At 37.6% G+C, this 25,092-nt stretch overlaps 1 protein-coding gene across 2 annotated transcripts in view; it reads left to right on the top strand.

Moving 5' to 3' along the window:
- Positions 1–25,092, top strand: part of ANK2 (ankyrin 2) — a 235,942-nt gene that overhangs the window by 118,568 nt on the left and 92,282 nt on the right. For both annotated transcript variants that reach the window (XM_057704400.1, XM_057704401.1), the window contains 6 exons: positions 5,186–5,383; positions 8,718–8,816; positions 9,373–9,471; positions 15,214–15,411; positions 19,630–19,728; positions 20,435–20,533. In XM_057704400.1, the coding sequence (XP_057560383.1) occupies positions 5,186–5,383; positions 8,718–8,816; positions 9,373–9,471; positions 15,214–15,411; positions 19,630–19,728; positions 20,435–20,533 (792 nt within the window). The remainder of the gene's footprint in view (positions 1–5,185; positions 5,384–8,717; positions 8,817–9,372; positions 9,472–15,213; positions 15,412–19,629; positions 19,729–20,434; positions 20,534–25,092) is intronic.

Raw genomic sequence — 25,092 nt, 5'->3', positions numbered from 1 at the left:
CCCAGTTGCTTTTTTCACCTTCTTCCTTTACACTGAATATTTTATCAATATCTTCTGTTTCCTTTTCTGTGCTGTTTCATTAACTTTTGCACTAACACCTTTGGGATTCTCATGGAATATTTAAATGCTTTCTCGCTCCTTGTTTGATATTTGATATATCTAAGGTAGAACTCACTTCACCGTGAATCCTACCATAGTGAGTCCATTTTATTTTATTTTATAAATTAATTTATTTATTTATTTTTGGCTTTATTGCTGCGTGCGAGGTTTCTCTAGTTGCAGCAGAGAGGGGGCTATTCTTCATTGCGGTGCACGAGCTTCTCATTGCAGTGGCTTCTCTTGTTGTGGAGCATAGGCTCTAGGTGCACGGACTTCAGTAGTTGTGGCACTCAGGCTCAGTAATTGTGGCTCGTGGGCTCTAGAGCACAGGCTCAGAAGTTGTGGTGCACGGGCTTAGTTGCTCCACAGCATGTGGGATCTTCCCGGACCAGGGCTTGAACCCATGTCCCCTGTGTTGGCAGGCAGATTCTTAACCTCTGCACCACCAGGGAAGTCCCTAGTGAGTCCATTTTAGAAATAGTATTGTGTTGGATTGAAAACATTCATCTGGAATCATACAAATTGTCATTTCAGGCAAGTCATTTCACTTCCAGGTCTTTGTTATTAAAATATAAGGGTTGGACTTAGAAACCTTGAAACTCCTTTCCAGACTTTCTTAATATTTTCTAACTCTGAATTTTATAGCATTTTTTCCCGCAGACTTTCATGAAGAATCCAATGATATATGGGCAGCCTTGACATTACTCTCGTACTTTTAATTTTTTTTCTGCCTTTCTATCCATTGTACGTGTAGTGTAATTTATGTTCTTTGGTAATCATCATTGGTATTTTATGCTTTTATATATCAAGTGCTTTTGTTATTCAAACTGTTTTTCTCTGCCTTGGCATTTTTCTTTTTCCCCTTTCCCCACCCCCTTAAACACTATTTTTTAAAAGCAGTTTTAGGGCTTCCTAGGTGGTGCAGTGGTTGAGAATCTGCCTGCCAATGCAGGGGACACAGGTTCAATCCCTGCTCCAGGAAGATCCCACATGCTGTGGAGCAACTAAGCCTATGCGCCACAACTATTGAGCCTGCTCTTTAGAGCCCGTGAGCCACAACTATTGAGGCCATGTGCTGCAACTACTGAAGCCCACGCGCCTAGAGCCCGTGCTCCACAACAAGAGAAGCCACGGCAATGAGGAGCCCACGTACCACAATGAAGAGTAGCCCCCACTCACCGCAACTAAAAAGAAAGCCTTTGCACAGCAAAAAAGACCCAACACAGCCAATAAAATTAATAAATAAATAAATACATAAATTTAAAAAAAATAAAAATAAAAGGAGCTTTAGTTTCACTGCAAAGTTTAGAGGAAAGTGCAGAGGTTTCCCATAGGCCCCCTGTTATCAGTATTCCCCACCAGAGTGGTACATTGGTTATGACTGATGAACCTACATTGATACGTCATTATCCCCCCAAGTCCATAGTTTATGTTAGGGTTCATTCTAGGTGTTATACATTCTATGGGTTTGGACAAATGTATAATGACAGGTATCCATCCTTATAGTATCATATAGAGTCGTTTCACTGCCCTAATAATCCTCGGTGCTCCGCCTATTCTCATTTCCTTTTAAGTTTACCTGGCAAATCAGCTATTAAAAAAAAATTACGGTCAGTCAATGCACTCTGAGTATCATGAACTTCATTAATTTTACCAGAAATTGTGGTAGTGTTCCTGATAAATATTTTGTAATCCATACTTAATAATAAAAGAGTTTCTCATTTATCTCTTAATATAAAACTGCTTCATTGTTTGTAGTCAAATTACCACATGCATACACTTCTGAAAACTCCCTCTCTTAACCTAATACCATTGCTTTACAATTCACTCTCTTACAAAGGGGAGATAGTAAAAAATTATACCCAGTTACTACAGTGATCTCGAAGGTGAAGATCTCTGAGTAGTCTGCATTCTTCTCTGACAGGTTTAGAGATAATACCTCACAGTTATATAATCAGGGGGCTAAGTCATATTTTATGCCTACTCCCAATATATAATGAAAGAAAAGTCATATCATCACAATAATATCTCTTTTAAAAAGGCAAGCAGCATACTCTATTCACCAGTCAAGAGCATAAGACATATTTTGCTGGACAGACTGGAAGGCAGAGGCTGCAGTGGCATAAGTTCCTGGGTCAGCCAGTGTGCTTGCCCTCCAGCTCCTGCTCTCAGGAAGGTCCTTTCCTGTCCAGTGTCCTCCATAGACATAACTGAGAGGGCCACTGGGACCTGCCCTTCTAGGAGAGCTCTTGCTTTAGGGGCCTGTGTTCTGTTCACACAGTATGGGGGTCTGGCATTTGCTTTAGGGATTGAGCAATCACAGGGCTCCTACTCTTAAACTCACCTGAAACTTAACTCACTTAAAACTTTAGTTAGGTGCTGATAGATTTGGTTCCTGGGAATCTTGTTAGCTGGTGACTAATAGCAGAAATTTTATCAAACGTTTGAACCCTGTCCCAGCCTTTGCCATTTCTGTCTTTTGGTAAAAGGAGGTGGGGCTTAGCAAGTCTCTCTAATTTTGGAAACTAGTCGTGATGGTAAGGCAGAGCTCACGTCTTCCTGAATCAGGCTGTATCACTGTCAGTGATGCTTTATGATGAGAAAATTATTGCACCTTATGTTTGGAAAACGAGTCCTAGGGGACCAAGCTGCCGACAGTTTTTTCTTTAGCTCTTCCCATGAATATTATCTTCTGTGCTTTCCCAATTCTTTGCCTTGGATTGAATTAGTTTTAGCTTGGGGTGGCAAATTCAACTTTTGCAATTGAACAGGGAAACGATTACCCAAACCTCCAAAGGTCTTATAGTCTCAGATTACAGGTGGAAAGACTTTCTTATCAAATTTGTATGTTCTTCCCTTTTCTGCTTTCAGATAGGAGTGTACCAAAAGTTGAAGAAAAATGGGCAAGACAGCTTATTTCTTAACTTTTCTTTTTTTTTCTTAAACAGGTACTTTAATGCTCTATAGTCTGAGAGCCAAGAGATACTGATTGATAATTTAACCAGTTCCTTGGCCTCCACCAGTCAAGGATTGCCACTTCTCAGCTATGCGTTAAGGGATCACCGTTGTCCCAAAGCTCCCCCTCACTCACTGAAAACACGTTAGAGTGTGTCACTTGCAAGATCCACCCTAATCAAATTTTGCTGGGCAGAGGTCCAAGCAGGGAAACCCAGAAACAACAGATGTTCATCATAGCTATCCTCCGGTTCTTTGGTCTTTGATTGATTGTGTTTTGCTGTCTATTTATTTATTATTATTTTTCTTTATTATTTATTTTTTTGGTGGTGTGATGTCTTCGTTGCGGCATGCGGTCTCTTTGTTGAAGCACTCGGGCTTCTCTCTAGTGTGGCATGCGGGTTTTCTCTCTCTAGTTGTGGCGAGCTGGCTCCAGGACACGCAGGCTCTGTAGTTTGTGGCATTTGGGCTCTCTAGTTGAGGCTCGCGAGCTCAGTAGTTGTGGCACATGGGCTTAATTGCCCCGCTGCATGTGAGATCTTAGTTCCCCAACCAGGGATCGAACCCGCAACCTCTGGATTGCAGGACAGATGCTTTACCACTGGACCACCAGGCAAGTCCCTATGCATTTCTTTTTGTAACTGTTAATTCTCTCCATTCCTCTATTTTCTCCTCTATATTTCAGAGAAAGTTGTATTTTTAAGTTCTGTCAGTCCCCTTTCCTATTGAGTCCCCTTGACCTATTAGTTTTTTTTAGTGGCCATCATATTGTGTCTATTTCTGTGGAATGAATAGACAAAGAAATGTCTTTAGAATCCAGTGCCTGAATTCAGGTTCTGTTTTAATAGCTGAGTGACCTTGGACCATCCTGGAGAACTCATTTAGTTCCTCTTAATCTCTTTTCTCTGAAAAATGGTCAAATAGTACATGTTATACCTTCCTTTGAAGTCTGTTATAAACATAGGACTTGTCAAGTATGTATCACACATGAAAGAAGTTTATAAAGTGCACATTTTTCTAAAATTTCAATTCTATTACTAAAATAATTGTATTATTACTATTTATTATTTAGTTCTTACCACCCTGAAATGCATACAGTGCTATTTCATCTCCTCCTATAGCTTCCGCTTAACACTTTTTTCCTTATAACTTTAAGATATTGCATTTATTTGAACAGTTCTTCCCTATCCTATCCTACCTTCTGCATTCATTCTTAGCCCTGGAGGTTTGCCCAGCTTTTCCTTTCTCACCTTTGTTATGACATGCCCTTGGGCAGACTGTAGAGATATACGTCTTTTCATCACTAAGGTTACACACCATTTTCTTTTCTCAAGAGAATGGTTTGGCCTGGTTTTCTTAACACTGAAAACATTTTCCTGACCACACATTAGAGTCAGGTGACTTCTTGAGCCTCCTCAAACGTGTCATTCCTGTCCCTTATACCAGCTATATCCTCTCCTTGTTTTTAAATGAGAAGCACTTGGCAAATACTTAACCCCATTTGCTTCTCGCCAGACTTCCATTTCAGCTTTGAAGCCCTGGATGTAAGTCCCAGACCCGTCTGCAACGTTTCCTGGAACAACATCTTTTTAAATCAGATTACAATATCTTCTTTATCCGCAGTTTCTCCTTGAAGAAAATAACCAGCATTTGTATCCTTGGCTTGCTGAGTGGAGTAAGAACAAAGTTTTCCCAGCATCCCTCGTTTTTTTTCTCTTGATACAGTTCCCAGAATAAATACTGTCTCTTAGTGAAAGATTTTGGATGGGAATCTAGGTCTTAGGACTTCTGGACTAGATTTCTTTCTTATTCAGAACCATGAACTGGTTTATATTTAAACATAAGTGAGGGCTGAAGCCTTAATGAGTTGAGAAACATTTTGGCATGCCCAAATAACAAGGACCACGTTCATGGAAATATCTACTTTTAAAAAAATCTAAGGAAGATTTTGTGACCCAACAGGTCATTCTATAGCAAGATATAAATTGTGGTCAGAGTAGAAATAATTTCTTTTGGGGGGTAGGGGTTCCTAGAGATTCCAAGAAGACATCATGAAACATCTGAGTGAAATGTATTACCAGTGAAGTTTGGTCTGTCCTGGCACTAACTTTTTACTTGATTTGAGTTGTAGGAGGAACAGACGCCTTTGCATATTGCCTCTCGCCTGGGTAAGACAGAGATTGTTCAGCTGCTTCTACAACATATGGCTCACCCAGATGCGGCCACGACAAATGGGTACACGCCACTGCACATCTCTGCCAGGGAAGGCCAGGTAGACGTGGCATCAGTCCTCCTGGAAGCAGGAGCAGCCCACTCCTTAGCTACCAAGGTAAGAGGAGTGGCTTCCTGCTGATGTGGACCAGGAGCAATCCTAAGTCACAGAGCGTCAAGAAGGGTGGATCTCCTTTGGCCTCCGACTTACTTCTTTCTCTTTGACTATTTTGGATTCATTTTCTAAATGACCAAGGGGGATTGTGAGATTGCATATAATATCTTCAATAAGGAGGGCTGCAGTCTCTTCTTCTAATTAATGCCAGTGTTGTTTCTGGAACTTTATTATTATTACTATTTTCTGGCCATGCTGCATGGCTTGTGGGATCTTAGTTCCCTGACCAGGGATCAAACCCCGGGCCCCCTGCAGTGGAAGGGTGGAGTCCTAACCACTGGACCACCAGGGAATTCCCTCTAGACTTTAATTAAGATGATTTCCATAAAGCAAGGGCTACTTTATCTTTACTTTCCATGATAAAAATCTATAATATATTCCCATGAGGGAAAAAAATACAATTCCCAAATACATTGAGCTAGTATTACTAATGAGGAAGAGAAAATTGCATTAGATTGGCAATACTGTATTTGTTAAGAGTTTTAGTACTACCTAGAAGTTCCCTTTACATAATCTTGCATTTTTCCAACCCTGGTATCAGCTATTAATCTCTTTCTGCTCCATATACTTTACCAGCTACACAGCATCTAAACAGAACTGGGCTAGAGATTCACACTTTATTATCATTGTTATTGCCATCTAACAAAGAATATACACCTAACAAAGAATTTTACTTATGTTCCAAGTTTCGAGCTAGGGCAGAGTAATTTTTTCTCTGCTTGACACATTATATTTGAGATTCACTCTTTGGGTATGACTTAGAATAAAACATGAACACAGCTAATTGGAGCAAAAGAAATTGGACTAGTATAGAAGAGAAGGAGAATGAGACACGTTGGAGCCTACAACAAGTGACTTATTCGCAGTGCAAAATAATTGCCACAAATACAACAGCAATTCAGATAAGGAAACATCTTACATTTGCTCGTAATAAAAAGGCATAAATACTGCATCTGGAGGAGAAGGAAGTTTGCAAGTATAAACGCAAGTATTGTGGTGGCATCTGTCCTCTTAGTGGTAGGAGCAGCCCACTGGCTGCTATGACTTACCTGGTTGCCTTTGGCTGTAAAAACATGTTTTGATGTAAGAAGCTGGTATTGGGTTGGCCAAAAAGTTCGTTCGGGTTTTTCCATACGATTTTACAGGAAAACCCGAACAAACCCAAACTTTTTAGCCTACCCAATAATTATTCAAATGCTGAAATCAGAAGGGTTGAAAGGATTTTAAAAATCTTTTAAAAAAAATTCATAAACTAAACAACAAATGTATAGTTGATCCTTAAACAATGAGAGGGTTGGGGTGTCCACCCTTCACGAAGTTGAAAATCCTCCTATAACGTGTGATCTGTCCTCATATCCACAGTTCCTCTGTAGCCTGAGTTCCTCCACGTCCTCGGATTCAACTAACTGCAGACTGCGTAATACTGTAATATTTACTGTTGAAAAAAATCCGCGTATAAATGGACCTTCACAGTTTAAACCTGTGTTGTTCAAGGGTCGACTATATAATAACAACAATAATAATAATAGTAATAATAACCCAAGAGAGACTGGGTGATTGTCTCATCAGATGAAGGTGATAAATAAATGAAATTTAGATGTGTAATATACAGAAATAGGGAGTACAACATAATCCCTTGTCTTCCAAATATTTTTAGGATTAAAAATATATCTAAAGCAATAGTAAATTAAGACAGTTAAATGGAAGAAACTATTAAACAGAACAGTTCCACAGTGGAACTGACTGGAGTTCTGAAGAGTAGTTGACTTGTCGTCATTAAAGCTATTTAAGTGTTTATAAATATCAGAGGGTAAATGAAATCCTGATGAGATTAACATAGGGGAAGAAGGAAGATGTGCGACTCTTAGAGATGCTGTCCAACCTCTATTTTGTGATTCTTCAGTAAGGATTCTATGTAGTTTTGTCAAATAATAGTTTGCAAGTTAATAAAGGGTCTGGATCAGTATTCCAGCAAGACTTTAAGGATAAGGAGTTTATTTTTTTCTTTCTTACCATGTGGTTTGTCTCAGAGAACTCTACTTCATACTGAGTGTCACCCCAGTCATTGTGTGGATCAAGTGGAGGGAGGAGAGCATTAACAAATGCTTACATGCACTTTCTGTATTTGTCCCACACATGGAAAAAGCAAAAGATTTACTTTCCTCCGAGGACTTATTAGTACCCAATGTTCAAAAAAAAAAAAGCAAAAAGAGAAATGACATCTTAGCTAAAAATAATTTGTGTAGTGACACTGTGAAGAAGCAGTATTGCTTCTTGAGGGATATTCTGTATTCTGATGAGATCTTCAGTGGTCTGGAGGATAAGTCATATCTTAGATCACTGAACACAGGCATGTTTGCTGTGTGTGTTTTGCAAGCCCCGGTCAGCTTTAGAATTCTCCCACTCTCAATGCAGTGCCAGAAGAGCATGTGGTTAGACTGTCTGGCCAAAAGGATGGATTTGAGATCATGGTGTAGGAACTGTGCCATCCTTGCAATCTGAGCCCAGGGACTTGGCTGTATGTGTAACACACTGCTAATTACAGAGAGTGACATTGGTTAGGCACACAAGACATTGAATCTGTACGTGTAAACATGTGTAGGAGAGCAGTAGTTTAAAAGTCTGGTGTTAATCAGCTCGACATCCTGCCAGAAGTAGAGTGTATTTTCCCAAAGGAATTGGTCTTCTGTAAAGTGTGGGTCTTTTGAGAAAAGGGATGAAAGTCAGGAAGAGAGGTGCTTTTTAATGGTGAACAGGTTTTATTCTGTCCACCATTTTCTCTTGCTATTTCTGCAGAAAATGCAATCAATGGATTCACAGTCTTTTTAAATCATGGCTGCTGAAATACCTTAAACCTTAAATGAAGAAATTTGGAATTCAGGCATTATAAAAAGGATAGAAAAAAAGAAAAAGCCTGTACAGAAGGCACTATTGTCTCAATCCTATTAATTTTAGAGGCAAGAAAAAGACAGGGTTTTTCTTTTCACTCACAAATCGGAGCCATTTTACTGACACATAAATTCCAAGCCTATAAAGTCAAATTTCAGTCTCCAAGCCCTCAAAATAAAATTTCTTTTGTTCAGTCTATTGAGCCAAGCTCTTTGCTTAAGTTTTATTTTTTACCCTAGTCCTTGTTTATAGCCAACAGATTTAATGCTTCCAGTATTTTTCCCAAATGGAGAATCAGTATCGTTTGCTTAATATGCTAACAAATAAAAATAATATTTTGTTACCAGTCACAAATACTACATTTTACTTTTGGTCTTCACATTTTCAGAAGGGTTTTACACCCTTGCACGTAGCAGCCAAGTATGGAAGCCTGGATGTGGCAAAACTTCTCTTACAACGCCGTGCTGCTGCAGATTCTGCAGGGAAGGTAAAAAGTTTTCAGTAATATATATTCGTTGTATAACTCGGTCAAGTTGGAAGCTTGGGAGATCTGTATTTCAAGATATTTTGCTCACTCTTCTAAAAGGAATATGGATGTAAGTGCTGAAACTATAGCCAATAGACATGATGGAGGTGTCTGTCCGTGACCTGTCCACTTATACACTGATTCAGGAGGTGTTAAAAAAGCTGTGCCTCAAATGTGTGTTCATGTCAAAACAGGGCCCAGAACTTCTCTATATTAAGAAGAATCCTTGCAATATTAATGTAGTAATTCTTACATGGCATTTCAGACTTTTAATCATGGTGGACTCAAGACGCCCTGTGCTAATTGTAAGCTCAACGGATCATTTTCAAATTTTAGTTACATTTCTGTTATGAAAAGTAAGGTATTTATTTTGAGGTATTTATTTTGATTTTTTTCCTATTGACTATATTAATTAATTAACATGGACTTACTCTATATCAGTTTCCATGCATCCTGGCAGCTTCAGGGCAGCTGATGCTAATGTATTAATACTGAAACTTAAACACACCCTTTACAGAATGGCCTCACCCCGCTCCATGTTGCTGCTCATTATGACAACCAGAAGGTGGCGCTGCTGTTACTGGAGAAGGGTGCTTCCCCTCATGCCACTGCCAAGGTGAGGACCACAGAAAGGATTTACAGACTGTAGGGTGTAGCTCTACTCTGACAACACATGGGAATTCTTTTTTAAACTTATGGTGTTGATATAACTGCAACTAGTCCTGGCAATAGCAGCTTTTGGTATTGACTTTTTTTCCCCTACCATTTGCTTCCACAAAGCCCTTTAAGATTTTTTACATCAAGAAATATTAAGGAATATTAAGGACGTATGTGCCCAGGAACCAGTAAAGATGACTCTTATTGCCAGAACTCAGTGTTTTAGACACAGAAGTATGAATTTTGAGAAATTAAACATAAGAAAGGCAGTTCAGGTTTTTCCCTCTCTCGTATCAACAGAATGTTGTAAAACACCTACCCCTTTATTCACTCATTCCTTCTGACTTCAAATTTTCCATTGTGCTATATGAAAGACTCTTAGCTTTTTAAATGTGTCATTCATGTTAACTATAGCATGCATCCTTTTCATTTCCTAGACTAGGAATGCATTTTGGGGGTATGTGTAGCACCAACTCATAAAACAGCTCCAACTAAGACTTGAACCTTTGGACAGAGTGTTTCCCACCATGTGAGCTGCCTCTTTATTACACTGAAAATATATATGAATGTCATATAAAACATAAAGTCATCACTGTATCTTTCATCTGTTCATTCAGCAAACATATATTGAGAAGATGTCAGTTTATTTAAAAAGAAAAAATATTTCTTGTGGTAGGAAAATATTCATGCTATATTAGATGACACAATAAAGCAACAACTATTACCATTTGTATGCCAAACACTGTGCCTAGCAGTACATGCAGTATCTCATTTAATCTCATAATAATCCCATGAGATTGGTATTATAATGATTTCTATTTTAAAGATGAGGAAGTGAGATTTAAATAGGTTACTGTGTGTGTCCAAAGTCACATGACTAACAGTTGACAGAGCTAATATTTGACCTCAGACAATCCAGCATTAGAGGCAGCACTCTTAACCACTAGGTTTACTGTGTCCCGAAGCAGTAGAGAGAGAATTATTCCACTTCTATTATACAAATATGTACATGTCTATTTAAATTATACAATACATATAAAATAAAATGGAGTACTCTATGTAAAAGTATATTTTGTATAACAAATATTCTGTATATAAACAAGTTATATATAATAAATTATTATAAATATATATCTTTGTACCCATACCTATATATAGACCTATATACGTATGTTTGTGTATATATATATATATGTATATATATATATACACACATATACATATTTTATTGCTACAAATATATGGCTTCTAATAAAATATTTAAACTGTCAAAAGAGCAGGGCAAATTTTTTTTTTCAATATTTAGTACTGTTTTATCAAAATCATTTTTAGACAGTTCCATTAACTTTAAGAACAAGAAATCAATTTTAAAACAATGGCAATACATGATAGCAACGTTTTACAGCATAATTACTGGTGCTCAATAAAAAAAAGAGTAAAACCAAAAGCAAACAAAAAAACAAATGTCATCAAGTAACTGATTTTTAAGTAAAGACTTCTTGAAAGAATTAGTATGTTTTATTTTAGAGAACACTGAAGCCTAGTGACATGTTCACTAAAGTAGCAAATTACACAAGTCTTCCTATTCATGAGCTACATCTTTCTCCCACCAAATTTATCCCTTCTGAAATGAAATTCCAAGTAGATGCTGTTTTTTTTTTTCTTCTAAATATTCTTTTGTGGTTCATTAAGTGCAACAGATAAAGCCCAAACTTTTTAGAGCTCATTTGTTCAGTCTCATTTTCTGATATCCTCCCCTACATTCTCCTATATGCCTCCTACACTCGCCAAGGCATCATCATGACCCATGTTTCCATCGAATACCTACATCCCCTTAACTGCTTTCCTTTTCTATCAACTGCAGGAATCCTACGTTTTCGAGTCTCTTTTTTGCACACTACCTTCTCTGTGAAGAAACCCAACGTTTCCAGAGAAGTCTTAATTCTTCTATGACTGTAACAGAGCATCATTTATACCCTCTCTTTAACTGCTGATTGCACTATATTAGAAATGTTTGTTAATCTATAAGTTTCACCTAGCAAACTGTGCATTCAATGAGGGAATCTTCATTTCCATAATTTCCTTACTTAAATTCTCAGATTCCTGTTTGATGGTAGCAGTGGATTTCAAACATTAGTATTCATGAGACGCTCCCAGAGGTTTGTTAAAGTACAAGTTGCTGGACAACATCCATAGACTTTCTGATTTAGAAGGTCTGGGTAGGGCTTAGTCATATGCATTTCTAACAAGCTCCCAGATGATACTGATGATGTTGGTGAAGACTCTTTGAGAACCACTGACTTACATAAGGGACTCAGAAAACTCTATTTTGTTGTATATATAATGATTAATATGGACATGCTTATGATCTGTGTACCTAATTTCAGGTAGGTCTGAGATCAAATCTCTGATCTTCCCATTACTATTTCTGTACATGGGCATTTAATCTCAATTTTGTTGTTGTTTTTCCTCAGAGCAGCTGTTTTCTATCACTGCTTAAAAATGTGTCACAGATTTAGTGGCTTAAAACCATTTATTAAAATTTGGCAATTCCTCCTCAAAAAGGTAAGCTATTCCAGTCCTAGTTATATAGTCTAAAGAATCAAAAGCAGATACTCAGATAAACACATGTACACACATATTCATAGCAGCACTATTCACGAAAGCCAAAAGATGAAAACAACTCAAATGGTCATTAATGGATGAATGGATAAACAAAATGCTGCATATTCACACAACAGAATATTAATCAGTGAAAGAAAGGAATAAAATACTGATAAATGCTACAACACAGAGAAACCTTGAAGACACTGAACTAAGCACAAGAAGCCAGATACAAAGGTCACTGTATGATTTCATTCATACGAAATATCTATAATAGGTAAACCTATAGAGACAGAAGCAGATTAGTAGTTGCTAAGGGCGGAAGGGAGGAGGATGTAAAATGACTGCTTACTGGGTACAGGGTTTCCTTTTGGGGTGTTGAAAATATCTGGAAATTAAAAATGGCAACAGTTGCACAAAATGGTGAATATACTATATAATAAAATATTTAAACTGTCAAAAGAGCAGGGCAAATTTTTTTATTGCACACACCATTCTTATTTCTTTATAACTCTTTCTCTATAATCTCATCAAACCTACATTTGTTTTATGTCTTTCTTCCTATTAGATTATAAACTACTCAAGGACAATAATCATGTTATTTTCACGTTTGCATATTTCTGAGGTGTCATATAGTATTATGTGGGTTCTCAATAAATTTGAATGAAAGAATGAAGACTGAGCAACTATTCCAATGGAATAAAAAATATCTGCTCATTTAACATGCCAGTATTTTTTTCATTAACTTTCTAGGTTGACCATTTTGAACACAGATATAACTTTATCAATACCCAACACAACACTTCATTTGAACTCTTCATGTGTATAAAGAAAGGATTGTAGTAAAACTATAAAACACATGTTCTCCTCTCACAAGGGACTGTCCATCTACCAGGGAGAGAAGACCCTGACTTATAAAATAGTGTGTATGGTTTTTCTAAAGAGACAAATGTACCCTTGATCTCCAGCCTCTGTAGAGTGTGGTGCTTACTCTTTGGCACACATGAACAAAGTCCAGGAGACTAGGGAGAGCATCCTCTACTCCAGGGTCCAGAGTAGCAGGGTGGTTCAGGAGACTTCCCTAGTGTCTTCCATTCATCTGACCCAGCCTGGCAATGAGCGTGAGTCCTGTAGCTCTGGGGCTGCTCTGAGAGGCTGCCAGTTGGTTGGACCCCACCCCTAACTCCCCTTTTGATACTCTAGTCACTACAGTTCCCCACCCCACCCCCCAACACACATAGTCCCTTGGACCCTAGAACCCCTTTGCTTCTTTCTACCAAAATCCAGAATCTTTTCTTAGTCTTTATTGGGTTTAGTTGTTATTGTTCTTTGGTTTCAAACACGGTGACTCTGTGTGTAGAGTTAGGAGGGTTCTTCGGACTCGCAGGTTGAGTATCTGCTGGACAGTCAGACCTCTTGACGTTACTAAAAATTTTACACTCTCTTTGATGATCTCTTACCTTGTTTTGTTAAAGCCTCCCTGTCCTCCTCCACATATGTGTCTGACTTTACCTAACTTTGGTAGGTTTACTGATACTTTGCTTAGCCTTGGTAAAGCCTGTGCTACAGGAATGGGAGGAGCTGGGGCTGAAGAAAACCCACTGTAGCAAAAAAAAAAAAATGTTTAAACTTATAGGGTCCACAAAAATCTATGTGCCCCTTTATTCAATAGAGCCCATTGTCCAAGTGCAATGTTCTAGAGGACGTGGAACATCAAGGACCTATGAAAAGTCTTCCAAGAAGAGCTGCTAAATTTCCTGAGCAGCTTAGAGGGAAATATGATTCACCTGAACTGAAAGATGCTTATTTTGGCTTGGAGCAAGGAAGACAGAGTGGACAGATAATGTAGGGACGTTCGAGCATCAAGATTTCATGCCAACTCATAAGGGCATTTAAATTCTCAAAACTCCTTTTCATTTTTTTGGTACACTTTGCAGTTAGACTTCAGGAAATCCCATGACCTAAAATTCTCCTTAGAGTTTCACAAGACGCCCTTGATCGATGTGCTGTCTTTCCCTTCAACATGTCACAGTTAATGGCAAAGTCACTGTTTTTCATTTCTATCACACACTTTTCATGGAAAATTCTACCCGACTTGGTAAAGAAAAGGAAAGGAAACAATATAGGTTCCAGACTTACACTTGTTCCAAAGGTTGGTTGGTTGGTTTGTTCTTTTAACTAAGTCTGGGGTTTAAAGTTTGACTGTTATTTGCAAAGTATAAGTTCCTCTGATCCTCTCCACAAACTCCCACATAAAACTAGTAGTCTCTTATTTCTACTTTTGAGCAGTTTGTAGAGATGAAGGGGAGATGCCGGATTTTAACTGACCACAGGGTTAATACAAGCCAATTTTATTGCTTAATGTCTTTTTCACCAGAATGCAACCCCTTAAAGACAGGGATCGGGTCTTGTCCGCCTCTGTATCCCCACACCTAGCACACTGACCACCATATGCTAGGTACTTACTAAATGGTTGCTGAATGAGTAAAAAGTACAGTCCAATCAGAAGCACATTAGTACAAGTATTAAAACAAGATCATGGAAATAATTCCATTTTATTTTCTGCTATTAAAACCATATCTGAAATATAATATTCAGTCCCAGGCAGCACAATTCAAGAGCTATATTGACAAACTGGAGTCAGTCCAGAGCAGGTCATTGTTAACGGAGAGAGCTCTAGAAATGGGGCTTCTGTCCTGAATAGTTGAAGGAATGGGAAATTTAGCCTGGAAAAGAGAAGCCTAAAGGGAGGTATGAAAACCATCTCCAGGTATTTAAGGGACATCATATGGAAGAGGAATCTGGCTTTTTGCTCCTCAGGAGCAGCTTTATAAGGGGGGGATTTTAAGCTTTGGGGCATTTGTGTCTATATCTGTCTTACATGTAAGTAGAATGGGGTGCCTTGTGACATGGGTTGCAAAGATGCGGGTGTTGTTGGATGGAAACCTATGATGGGCAAGAATTTGGATTTACTATAAACTCACTTTTAACTTTTCTGTTGATGAGAGATTCTTATTTCCTTCAGACATATATCAGGGCAAGTTCTACGCTTACAATATAGATGTGTTTTATATTTTATCTTTATTTTTTTTTTTAGAATGGGTATACTCCTTTACATATTGCGGCCAAGAAGAATCAAATGCAGATAGCTTCCACACTCCTGAACTATGGAGCAGAGACGAACATTGTGACAAAGCAAGGAGTCACTCCACTGCATCTGGCCTCACAGGAGGGGCACACAGATATGGTCACCTTGCTTCTGGATAAGGGAGCAAATATCCACATGTCAACCAAGGTATTCCAGTTTTGCCTCTTGCTTTAGTGAAGAGTCTTCTGAATGAATGTAAATAGAAACCCATCTAAGATAATTTGGAACACAAAGGGGGCATGTATTAAAGAGAAACAGGGATATCTTATGGAATTCAAGAGTAGCAAAGGATTCAAGCCTCCGGAGGGACTGGAAAATTACAAGGAAGTGAGGAGTGAGGCTTACAGACTCTGTGTAGGGCTGCATGTGTGTGTGCATCTTGACTTTTCCCTCCAAGTCAGTTTCACTGACCTCCCTCTGTGGATCTGCTTCCTCTGCGTCTCTGTGTATGTGACTAAAGAGGCTACCCTATCGCTCCCAAGGGTTAGCATTATTGCAATTCAAGCAGTCCGTCCAGAGTGCCCTACTTACCTGCTGGTCCTAATTCCAAATTGCAGAGAGGGAGAGAGGTGGCAGTTTCATCTGGGGTCCAGCCCAAACAATTGCTTCTAAGCTGCTGGTCTATGCCCATGACCGAAGACATTTTCAGCTGAGCTGGGCATCAGAGGCACCTGTCGGCCGGGATCAGGAAACTCAGTAAAATAAAGATTTCTGAGCCAAATTCAGTTCAGCCTAGCTTGGGTGGTTGTTGTGGTGGTGGTCAGGTAATCAGTGTTTTTAATAAAGCACCTCTCCAGAGAATAACCTTTGTGGGCAATCATATTAAGTATAACAGAATAATAGTCAGGAACATATTGGAAAAAGATATTATTCAAATATTCAAATATTTAGATTTTTACAAGTACGTCAGTCTCTTTCCATATATATCTATACCCCTAGCTATATATCTATATCTATGTCTATACCTATATATATCTATATCTATATATCTATATCTGTGTCTCTATATACTTCCCTGTACTCCATTAGAGCCAGCTGCCGAGAAATGAAAAATGGGAGCCTGTATTTATGTTAGCTTATCAGTTAGATCTCCTAATACTTTTTTGTAACACATAATGTGGGTTTAGTGAAAATTTTCTTAGGATTTTCCACAAATATACAAATAAGATGTTTTCCACATCTCACTGTTGAGTTAACTGGTACTTTTGCAGTCTCAGTTGTAAGTTGGTCTTAATAACATTTGTAAATAGGTTATGTAGCTTATGTCCTTTAGAAAGAGCTGTGAAAAAGACAGGCTGTCTTGAATACCTCTAGAGCCCTATTCTGTGTCTTTGTCACTCAGAAGTGTTCTAGTACATCCCTTGCCCTAATGCACTACTCTTTTCTCTATCAGAAGACCTCTGAGAGCCTTGTTTAAAATATGGTGAGACTAATTATAGAGTTAGCCTTCCAAAAGATATTTGCATTTTAACAAGAATGAACATGATGAAGCCTTATGGTGAAATTCAATGTGTCAGACAGTCATTAAAGTCTGGGGCATGGATTTCCTTGAGGTTGTTAAACTCATACCACTCAGGTGGTCTTTTACCCCACTGGGGATATTCTCACCATGAAACCAATAGTAGAATATTTCATTTAACGTCAGTATACAAGTGAGTCGTGTAAGTGTTTATTGTCCATTAGAAACAAATCTTCATTCAAAGATAAACACAAGAAATCCATAAACAAATCAAGCAAAATTTTGAGTAGCATGGAAATTCTAGACATTTCGTGAAACTGATCACACGGTGCTTCTGATGCTGTAATTTTTAATTCATAAAAATTGCACATACGTATCTGGAATCAGTTCACTATGTCCTCTCTGATGGTATTCTTCTAAACATATTACTTCCTTTGAGAGAATTTTAGCAGTCAATCAGCAAATATTTAACGAGTACTTTTGAATATTTTCTCCACTCAGCAGTGGAGAAAAATATTCAATTTGAACCACAAAGTATTTATGTTATCTTTATAACAATGATTTCAATATTGGGTGGTGTCCTAAAGACAAAGGCATTATGTACAATGTTTGTTACTAGGGAAAAACATTAGTAAATGTGTTAATATATATCTGAATAACAATATAATATGTAAAAATAAAACCTTGCCTTTTGATTGGTATTATTTATAATTATACATTATAATAATTAATAAATAAATTATATATGAAATAAATAAATTATAAGATAATGCAACCATGAAAGCACCTCAGGTAATAAGCGAGGCTGATAATAAAGTTTCCCATTGTTTTTGTAAATTATATATATTCTTTTTCTATTTAAGACCAACTAAAATCAGTAATTTCATATACTCTAAATGATTACTTCTCAGTAAGAACTATAATATAGAAATGATATTACATTCCTTAGCCAATCGCCATGTAATAATAAAAACCAATTGTAGTGTCCACTGGTACATCTTAGGAAATAAGTTACATTTTTTTAAAAAGAAGTCCTTCAACATCTTCTATTTTCTTAATTTATTAGGAAGGTTTACACAATTTGATTTAGGTGTGTAAGTTTACCATAGTAAACTAGAGAGGATTTTTATACTGGTTGTTAGTTTGCAATCTTATATTGTAGAAAATCATTCTGCAAGTAATGGAGTAAACAGCATATATATTTGAAAGGCCCTTAAAGATGCCTTTGAGATATTTGGTGATCACTTCATTTAATAATCACTTCAATAACATTTTTAAAAGACCAGTTATCTCTAAGGAGAAGTATTTTTATGTTTGATATTTTAATATGGAGAAAAACACCAAGAATAATCTTCTGTTTTGTCCTAATTTTCATACTATTTATACTTTAGGACTATATGCTATTTGTTTAGAAGTAATAACATTTTAATGCAAAAGGGTGTATATTCCATCTCATCCTCATGGTTTATGAAACTCAAAGCTGAGCTCTAGAATTCCCTGGCAGTCCAGTGGCTAGGGCTCCACGATTTCACTGCCAAAGGCCTGGGTTCAATACCTGGCTGGGGAACTAAGACCCTGCAAGCTGCGCAGTGCAGCCAAAAAAAAAAAAAAAAAAAAAAAAAAAAAAGCTGAGCTCAGCCAGAACTCTAAGAATCAAAAAGCCTCAGGATCTTAAAAGTAAAGCCCCTTCTCTAGTTAGAGACTTTTTTCTTTCTCTATAAATATCACTTCTATTTTTTAAAGGTCAGAAAGGTTGTCAGTTTATAGAAGTAACACCATGGTTGGGGATCATGAATTTTGTAAAACATGGTTTAGCTTTCTCAATATAGCCTGACTGCAGGAGGGCAGGCCTGCAAAGCCATGGTTAAGAGAGCTAGTCAATCTTAATTGGATGTGAATTGGGGGAGGGGGGTATTCAGTGGACAAGTAAGGTACTTCAGTATACAGATGAAGGATGTACAGGAAGAGGATGAATAGACTAGGTATTTGAACAATATAGCAGGAGAGAAACATGGTATGAATATACTGTTAGCTGGAATATAAGCTCTAAAAGGGCAGAAGCTTTTGTTCACTGATATATTTGAGTGCCTAGAACACTTCCTGGCGTATGGAAGGTACTCAGAATACACTTGCTATACAAATGATGTAGGTTTTAAAGATACTCTTTAAATTTCAATTTTGCTTGATGGGAGATAATTGCACATGTAGTGATGCTGCCAGATTGTGGCATTGATTGAATAAACCACTTTTCCCTCCTCCTTTCTGTTCTTTCATCTTTTATCAGTTCTTAACTGTGCTTTAATTGCATGTTCAAATAATTGAAATTAAAAAAACAAATAATTAAAATAATTACTTGATGTATATGTGTCAGGAAATTTACATAAAACTGGCCAAATTTATGATATATAAATGATGCAGTTGCTATTTAGCACTTAGAGGCACCCCAAAATAGTATACTACCTTTGGGTGCTGGTGGAAATTATTCTGAATTCATTTCCTGTAACTTGGGAAATTTTTTTTATTGATGTGATGTTTTATTGATGAAAATATAGATTGTTGCTGTGGTTATGAAGTAGAAGTAGTAATTGGTTGATCAATTATTTAAGGGAATAAATAGATTCAGCAGGAGGCACAGATGGGTTTGAAATGAATGTTGTTTGGAAGCTTATTAGCTGAGTTATTTTAAAGGCTCACATCATAATATAAGTACCCAATACAGAAAATGTAATTTGAGGAAAGTGTTGATTCACTTAGAGAGTATGTCTTAGATGGAAGATCATATTAACTTGGAGGGTTTGTCTTAGATATCAAAAGGTGCAGTTTCTAGGAAGACGCTATGAATTTTCCAGGATATTTCAAGACATGATATTATAGATGATACCCTTTTGCTTCCATTCTCTTTATAGAGTGGACTCACATCCCTGCACCTTGCAGCCCAGGAAGATAAAGTGAATGTTGCTGATATTCTCACCAAGCATGGGGCTGACCAGGATGCTCACACAAAGGTAAAGCGAATCACATCAATATTGTGACAGGTTCTGACTTGGATGATTCCCAGTAGCCCCAATTCATGTCACCCCAAGTCCAGGTCCCCCCTCCTCAAAAGCCCATTCTGAATTAAGTATGACTCTTGCCTGCTCACAAGTCTATAATGGCTCTCCATTTTTGCCGGAAGCAAGTCCAAATGGATAGCAGATATTAAGACTCTTAACGAAAAGATCCCAACCTTGCAGACTTAAGTTTACCCTCTCTCCCTGATTACTTCAGCGAGTCAAGATGACTTGCACTTCTCTTCCTGTACTTGCTTGCTTCCACGCCCTTGGTTTTGAAATGGCTTTTCCCTCTCTATGCCATTAAATTCTACAAGCTCACCTTAGCTACATTTTCTTATGCATCTCCTCCGAATCCTCCTATCACACCCAGTCTCTCTTCCCTGTTTTCAGATCCTATTATTTGTGTCTTTCTTTTAGCTCTTTGTCAGATTAAATCACACAATGTCTGCTCTTCTTTGCTGTGTTAAGTTCCTGTGCTCAGGGATCTGCTCCTGTCCATATTTGTTTGGACAGGATGCATGTATCACCCACCAAGTAATATTTGCACAATTAAACAGAATTTCTACTCATCCTACTGTAACTGAAATTCTACCTAATCCTTCTTCCCTTGAGTATTAACTGCTAGAGTAGTAATTTATTTGTCTATTATTGTTTATAGCTTGGTTACACTCCTTTAATTGTGGCCTGTCACTATGGAAATGTGAAAATGGTCAACTTTCTTCTGAAGCAGGGAGCAAATGTCAATGCAAAAACCAAGGTAAAATACTTGTACTCATATTTATTTTCTATAAGTAAATGGTTCAGCCATATGGACACATCACTAGCTCACCATAATTACAAACATATCTTCTTTTTAGTTCTTCTTAAGTGATTTTGAATAAGCGCTGTAGTTTTATACCACTGTTTGGTACTTTTCATTCTAATAACCTTTGACATCCATGTAGGCTGACATCGATTTAATAACTTACTGCAGGGTATGATAGCTGCTGGCTAGAACATCTCGATGTTCTGGCTGATTTCCTTTACATTGTTTCTGGCCGATTTCCTTTACATTGCCTTGGCACCCCTCCCCCAGCCTTCACCCCCTGGTGAAAAAATACAGACAGGCAGCCTAGACTGCCTGCCTTTCCTTTTTAATGAACTCTATCACATTTGGAATGCCACGTGGTCGTGCTCAGTGAGGCAATAATGTGTAAGGCCTGGGTTGGAAGTTTTCAAGGGTAATGCAGTGTTGACTGTTTTTCCCAGTGCCATCTGAAGGGTCCTATCCTGCAAAGCATGATGGGAACATAACACCACATTTCGGTACATTGAGATTATTTCAAGGAAGAGAAATGTGTAAAATAACTACTGCTACTATGCGTAATATAACCTGAGGCTCCAGTTTTCTTGGTTGAAAGTAGTATGTAATTGCATTTTTTTAAGTTTATATATCAGAAATCCCTAATTGCAGCCATGTAAATAGGCTCAAGTAAATTAGTGTGAGCACATTCCGGAGTTTTCAAAGTCATCATTCAAGATGCTACTAATTAGAAACATAAGAAGTTTTGGAAGTCCGTTTTTTTATTTTCTCTTTGAAGCAGAAACAAAAGCATGTCTATACACAAGTATTTGTAAGTGCATTAAAAATAATTTTAAAAATTATTAATACTAATAACACCTGAGATTCAAAACTTCTAATCTGACTCTAACAAGAATAGCCATTGCCTGGTTTCTGAGCAGTTCTTGAGTTCTCATGAAATTGTACTTTGAGACTTGTTTAAAAGCTCCAATACGAATTCTTAGGCATTAGCATGTGATACCATTTTGCTGAGTCAGTTCACACATAAGTACTGCAGGAAACACTTTCTTGTTGGCATCCAGGTATTCTCCTGAAAGGCATAAATGCAGCAATGCAATGAGATTTTGGCAGAACTTGAAAATGTTTACCATATTTTTTTCTTAAGTGTTTGACTGTTGAAGTGGTTATAACATTTAGAAGCCAGACCTGTTGTCTATATAACATCATTTGCCTCCCCTGGGGTTTGATCTGCATTCAAATGGACATTTGGTTGAGAGAAAAATGTCATTTTAACTTTTCAGATTTTAAAAAAGTGAACCATGTAGATTTTACATGCTTTTGGAAGCAAATATATCTTTTCATGTATGTTGGGAGTGGACAGACACATATCTCAAAGGACATTCTTTTAATAAATGCTTCAGAATTTTTTCACACAGAATGACATTTTTGGAGAAGGAATCATGTTTTCTTCCTCACATCCCCATATGTAACCATAGTTACTAAAAAATTGTTTTGTTGCTATGAAAATATAAACATATGCCTTTCCTGTACTCTTCAAACACTCATCATTTGGTATAAAAAGTTGGAAAAGTTTGTAAAACTTTGGTATAATAAACACAATGGAAAGGAGGAATTTTTTTTCAGGAAAAGAAATATTACTTTATGCTTTTGAAATATCCATGGATTACTTGATTTGAAAGCAGAGTCCTTGCAATAGCTTTAGTTTCCCAGAGTCCCTGTAATTGATTTACATTTCCAGGTTTCCTGGGGTCATTCCATTGTAGGGATATACAGCAGACAAGGCAGAGCTGATGACATTCCAGCCTGAGGGATACTCAGACAGGTAGACTGTCACAGATATGGTACCTCCCCATAGATGGAAAGGCCAAGGTGAAAGTATAGAAGGAATCATGTGGCACCCTCTACATTGTTAAAAAATAAAATTCAATCAAGTAAGTTTTAAAGATCTAATTGGCTTCACTGCATGATTCACGAATCAGCAGCATCTATCTAGCAAGTATATAGGCACTCCAAAGGACTACAGAAAGGGAAAGGTTTTTAAAGGTAGAAGAAGGAAGTCATAAAGAAAAAAGGATTCTTTCAGGCCTAGGTAACCTACCTGTGGGGGATGGAAGGGGTCTAAGTGGCAGATTACCTCACCTTCCTTTGGGGGATGGAGCGGGCCCATGTGACAGATTACCTCCTAGGGACTGACCAGAAAATTCCTGATTGACCAACTAAGACTACATTTCTGGGGAGGTTGAAGCTTCGATTAGGTTAGATATTAAGCCCCCGTTTGGTGGTGTGGCGTAGCATAAATGACTCCATTTGGGGCCTGTGGCTTTCTTTTGAACAATTCTCCCCTTTTGATCGGGCTTTCAGCTTAACTGAGAGATGTGATCAAAATTTAAGGTATTTGCATCACTCGCAGCTACCTCTCTGAGTTCTCATGGTTTTTATCATCGCTTTGTGCGGTATCCATAGGTGATGATGTTTTTTTCTACCTCTGTGATATTCACAGATCACAGCTTCAGTTGCACAGTCTTTAAGTTGTTTGTTCTCTCCATTCCTTTTCTGACGTTCCAGTCTTAGGGAGGTCATTTGCTTTGTGGTTCGTGGCTGTGAACATGCACTTAAAGCTTTTGCAAGAACGCAGTGCACCAGGGAGATTATTATGATTATTATAAGCAGGATAATTCCCAATTTTTGGAGGGCACTGCAGAGCCATGGTGCCCGAGACCGAAACCAATCAAAATCAGCTAAGTCAAAGAAAGACCCCATTGAAGGAGTCACCTTTTTTAAGCCAAGTGGCTTGCTCAGGGATCGTACGTAATTGTTTCAGTTTCGCCAGAAGTGTTCATCTGAGTGCAGCAGGTGGTGTTGGCCGCAACACACACTCTTGCTCAGCTCAGACGTAATTGAGGACTATCCTATTATCAAGAACAGCTTTGGCCAGAGAATCTAAGGATCTTTGTTGGGCAGCTATTATCTTAGCAACAGAATCTGCAATATCTTCAAAAGTTAAGGAGAGGTTCCTCATTGGCATTTATTCCTAACCAGGGATGTAGGGATCTGTCAAAGAGAGTTAATTTGGAATCATAAATGCCTCCTGATATTAAGGATCTGTGGACCACACAAGCAGTTGCATTCTGATTATTCTTGCCTTGTATTCCTTTCTTTGTATAGACCCTGGACACAAAGTTCTGCAAGTTTGGAGAATTAACAAGAGACAGGGAAACATACCAGGGGTCTCTAGCATCATGGACAGATCAGAGGTTTTGATGACAAATCCAGAAGTCTGAAAGGTTACTTCTCTTAGCAATGGCCTGGGAGATATAAATGGTGGTGTTATCTTTCTAGGTCAGTGCCAGAGTAAAGGAAAGAAGAGAAGCTTTCATGTTTAGTTAAAGTACGAAGTCATGATCTGGTGTCTTGGGAAGAAGTCTACCTTGATGTCAGCTACTTCTCTTCCTAGTTACTTTAACTTGGAGGTCTCCAGCATTTGGATGGGACCAGATGTCAGCTAGAGTCCTCTTTAATTGTGAAATATGTACTCAAGGATTGAATTGTTGAAGTTTAGCTATCATCTGAAAAGGAAAGGGAACTTGGTATAGTCCCTTCCAAGGATATTCAAAGGCAGTCTTTGTTCTTACAACTTCAGTTTTATGATCTTAAAGTTATCAGAAACCTGCACTTGTCAAAAAGTTATTTTCTTGAATTTTTCTGAAGATGAAACACTTTTGCAGGAAGACTTTTGCAAAGCGTCAGAGTAAAACAATAGCTCTCTGCAAAGGATAAAAGACTTAAACAATGCCCATTATTAAAGACCTGATGGAATTGACAAGGACATTTGGTTATTTCTGGGACACAACATTTTTAGATAATAATTGGAATTAGGACACATCAGATTTCTGGGAATTTCACACAATTTATGCAATACTTATAACATATACCTATATAAATACAACATAAAGAAGGCTTTGTATCACTTCTTACTTGATAATGCTTCCCATGTAATTTAACATATCAAATAAGCATAATTAGTTTAACATCTCCCTTTTTATAAGGAGGGAGAATAAATCTTTTGAAACGTTCCACATTCCTCTGGAAAATTTCAGTGTTGGTTTCAGGTCAAAGAGACTTCGTTTAGAATTTGATTTTGGGGAAGTTTGTCAAAAGTATCAAAAGATTTTTATAACACTTGATCAAATAGGGTCATAGGTCATTGTAAAACAGTGCTTAGTTACCTATTTAACCAAAATAACAAAGACTTCCTAGGTAGACATTGAAGGTTACATAGTTCTGAGCAAAACTTAGCTCTTTTAATATCTAGAGGACTAGATTTATTTAAGTAATCAATGACCTGATAAAGTCAATGTAGAACGTAGGTGATTATTATTATTTTTTTTCCCCTTCATGGTTTTTATTTTTTTCCGGGTTGAAACTACTTTTTTTTTAAGCGCTTTATTGGAATGTAATTCCTTTACACTGTTGTGCCAGTTTTTGCTGTACAACAAAGTGACTCAGCTGTATTT

This window comes from Hippopotamus amphibius, chromosome 13 (genome assembly GCF_030028045.1).
Source record: "Hippopotamus amphibius kiboko isolate mHipAmp2 chromosome 13, mHipAmp2.hap2, whole genome shotgun sequence".
In the NCBI taxonomy this organism is placed as follows: domain Eukaryota; kingdom Metazoa; phylum Chordata; class Mammalia; order Artiodactyla; family Hippopotamidae; genus Hippopotamus; species Hippopotamus amphibius.
Note: the sequence above shows the minus strand (reverse complement) of the source record. Positions and strands in the feature narration are given on the sequence as shown.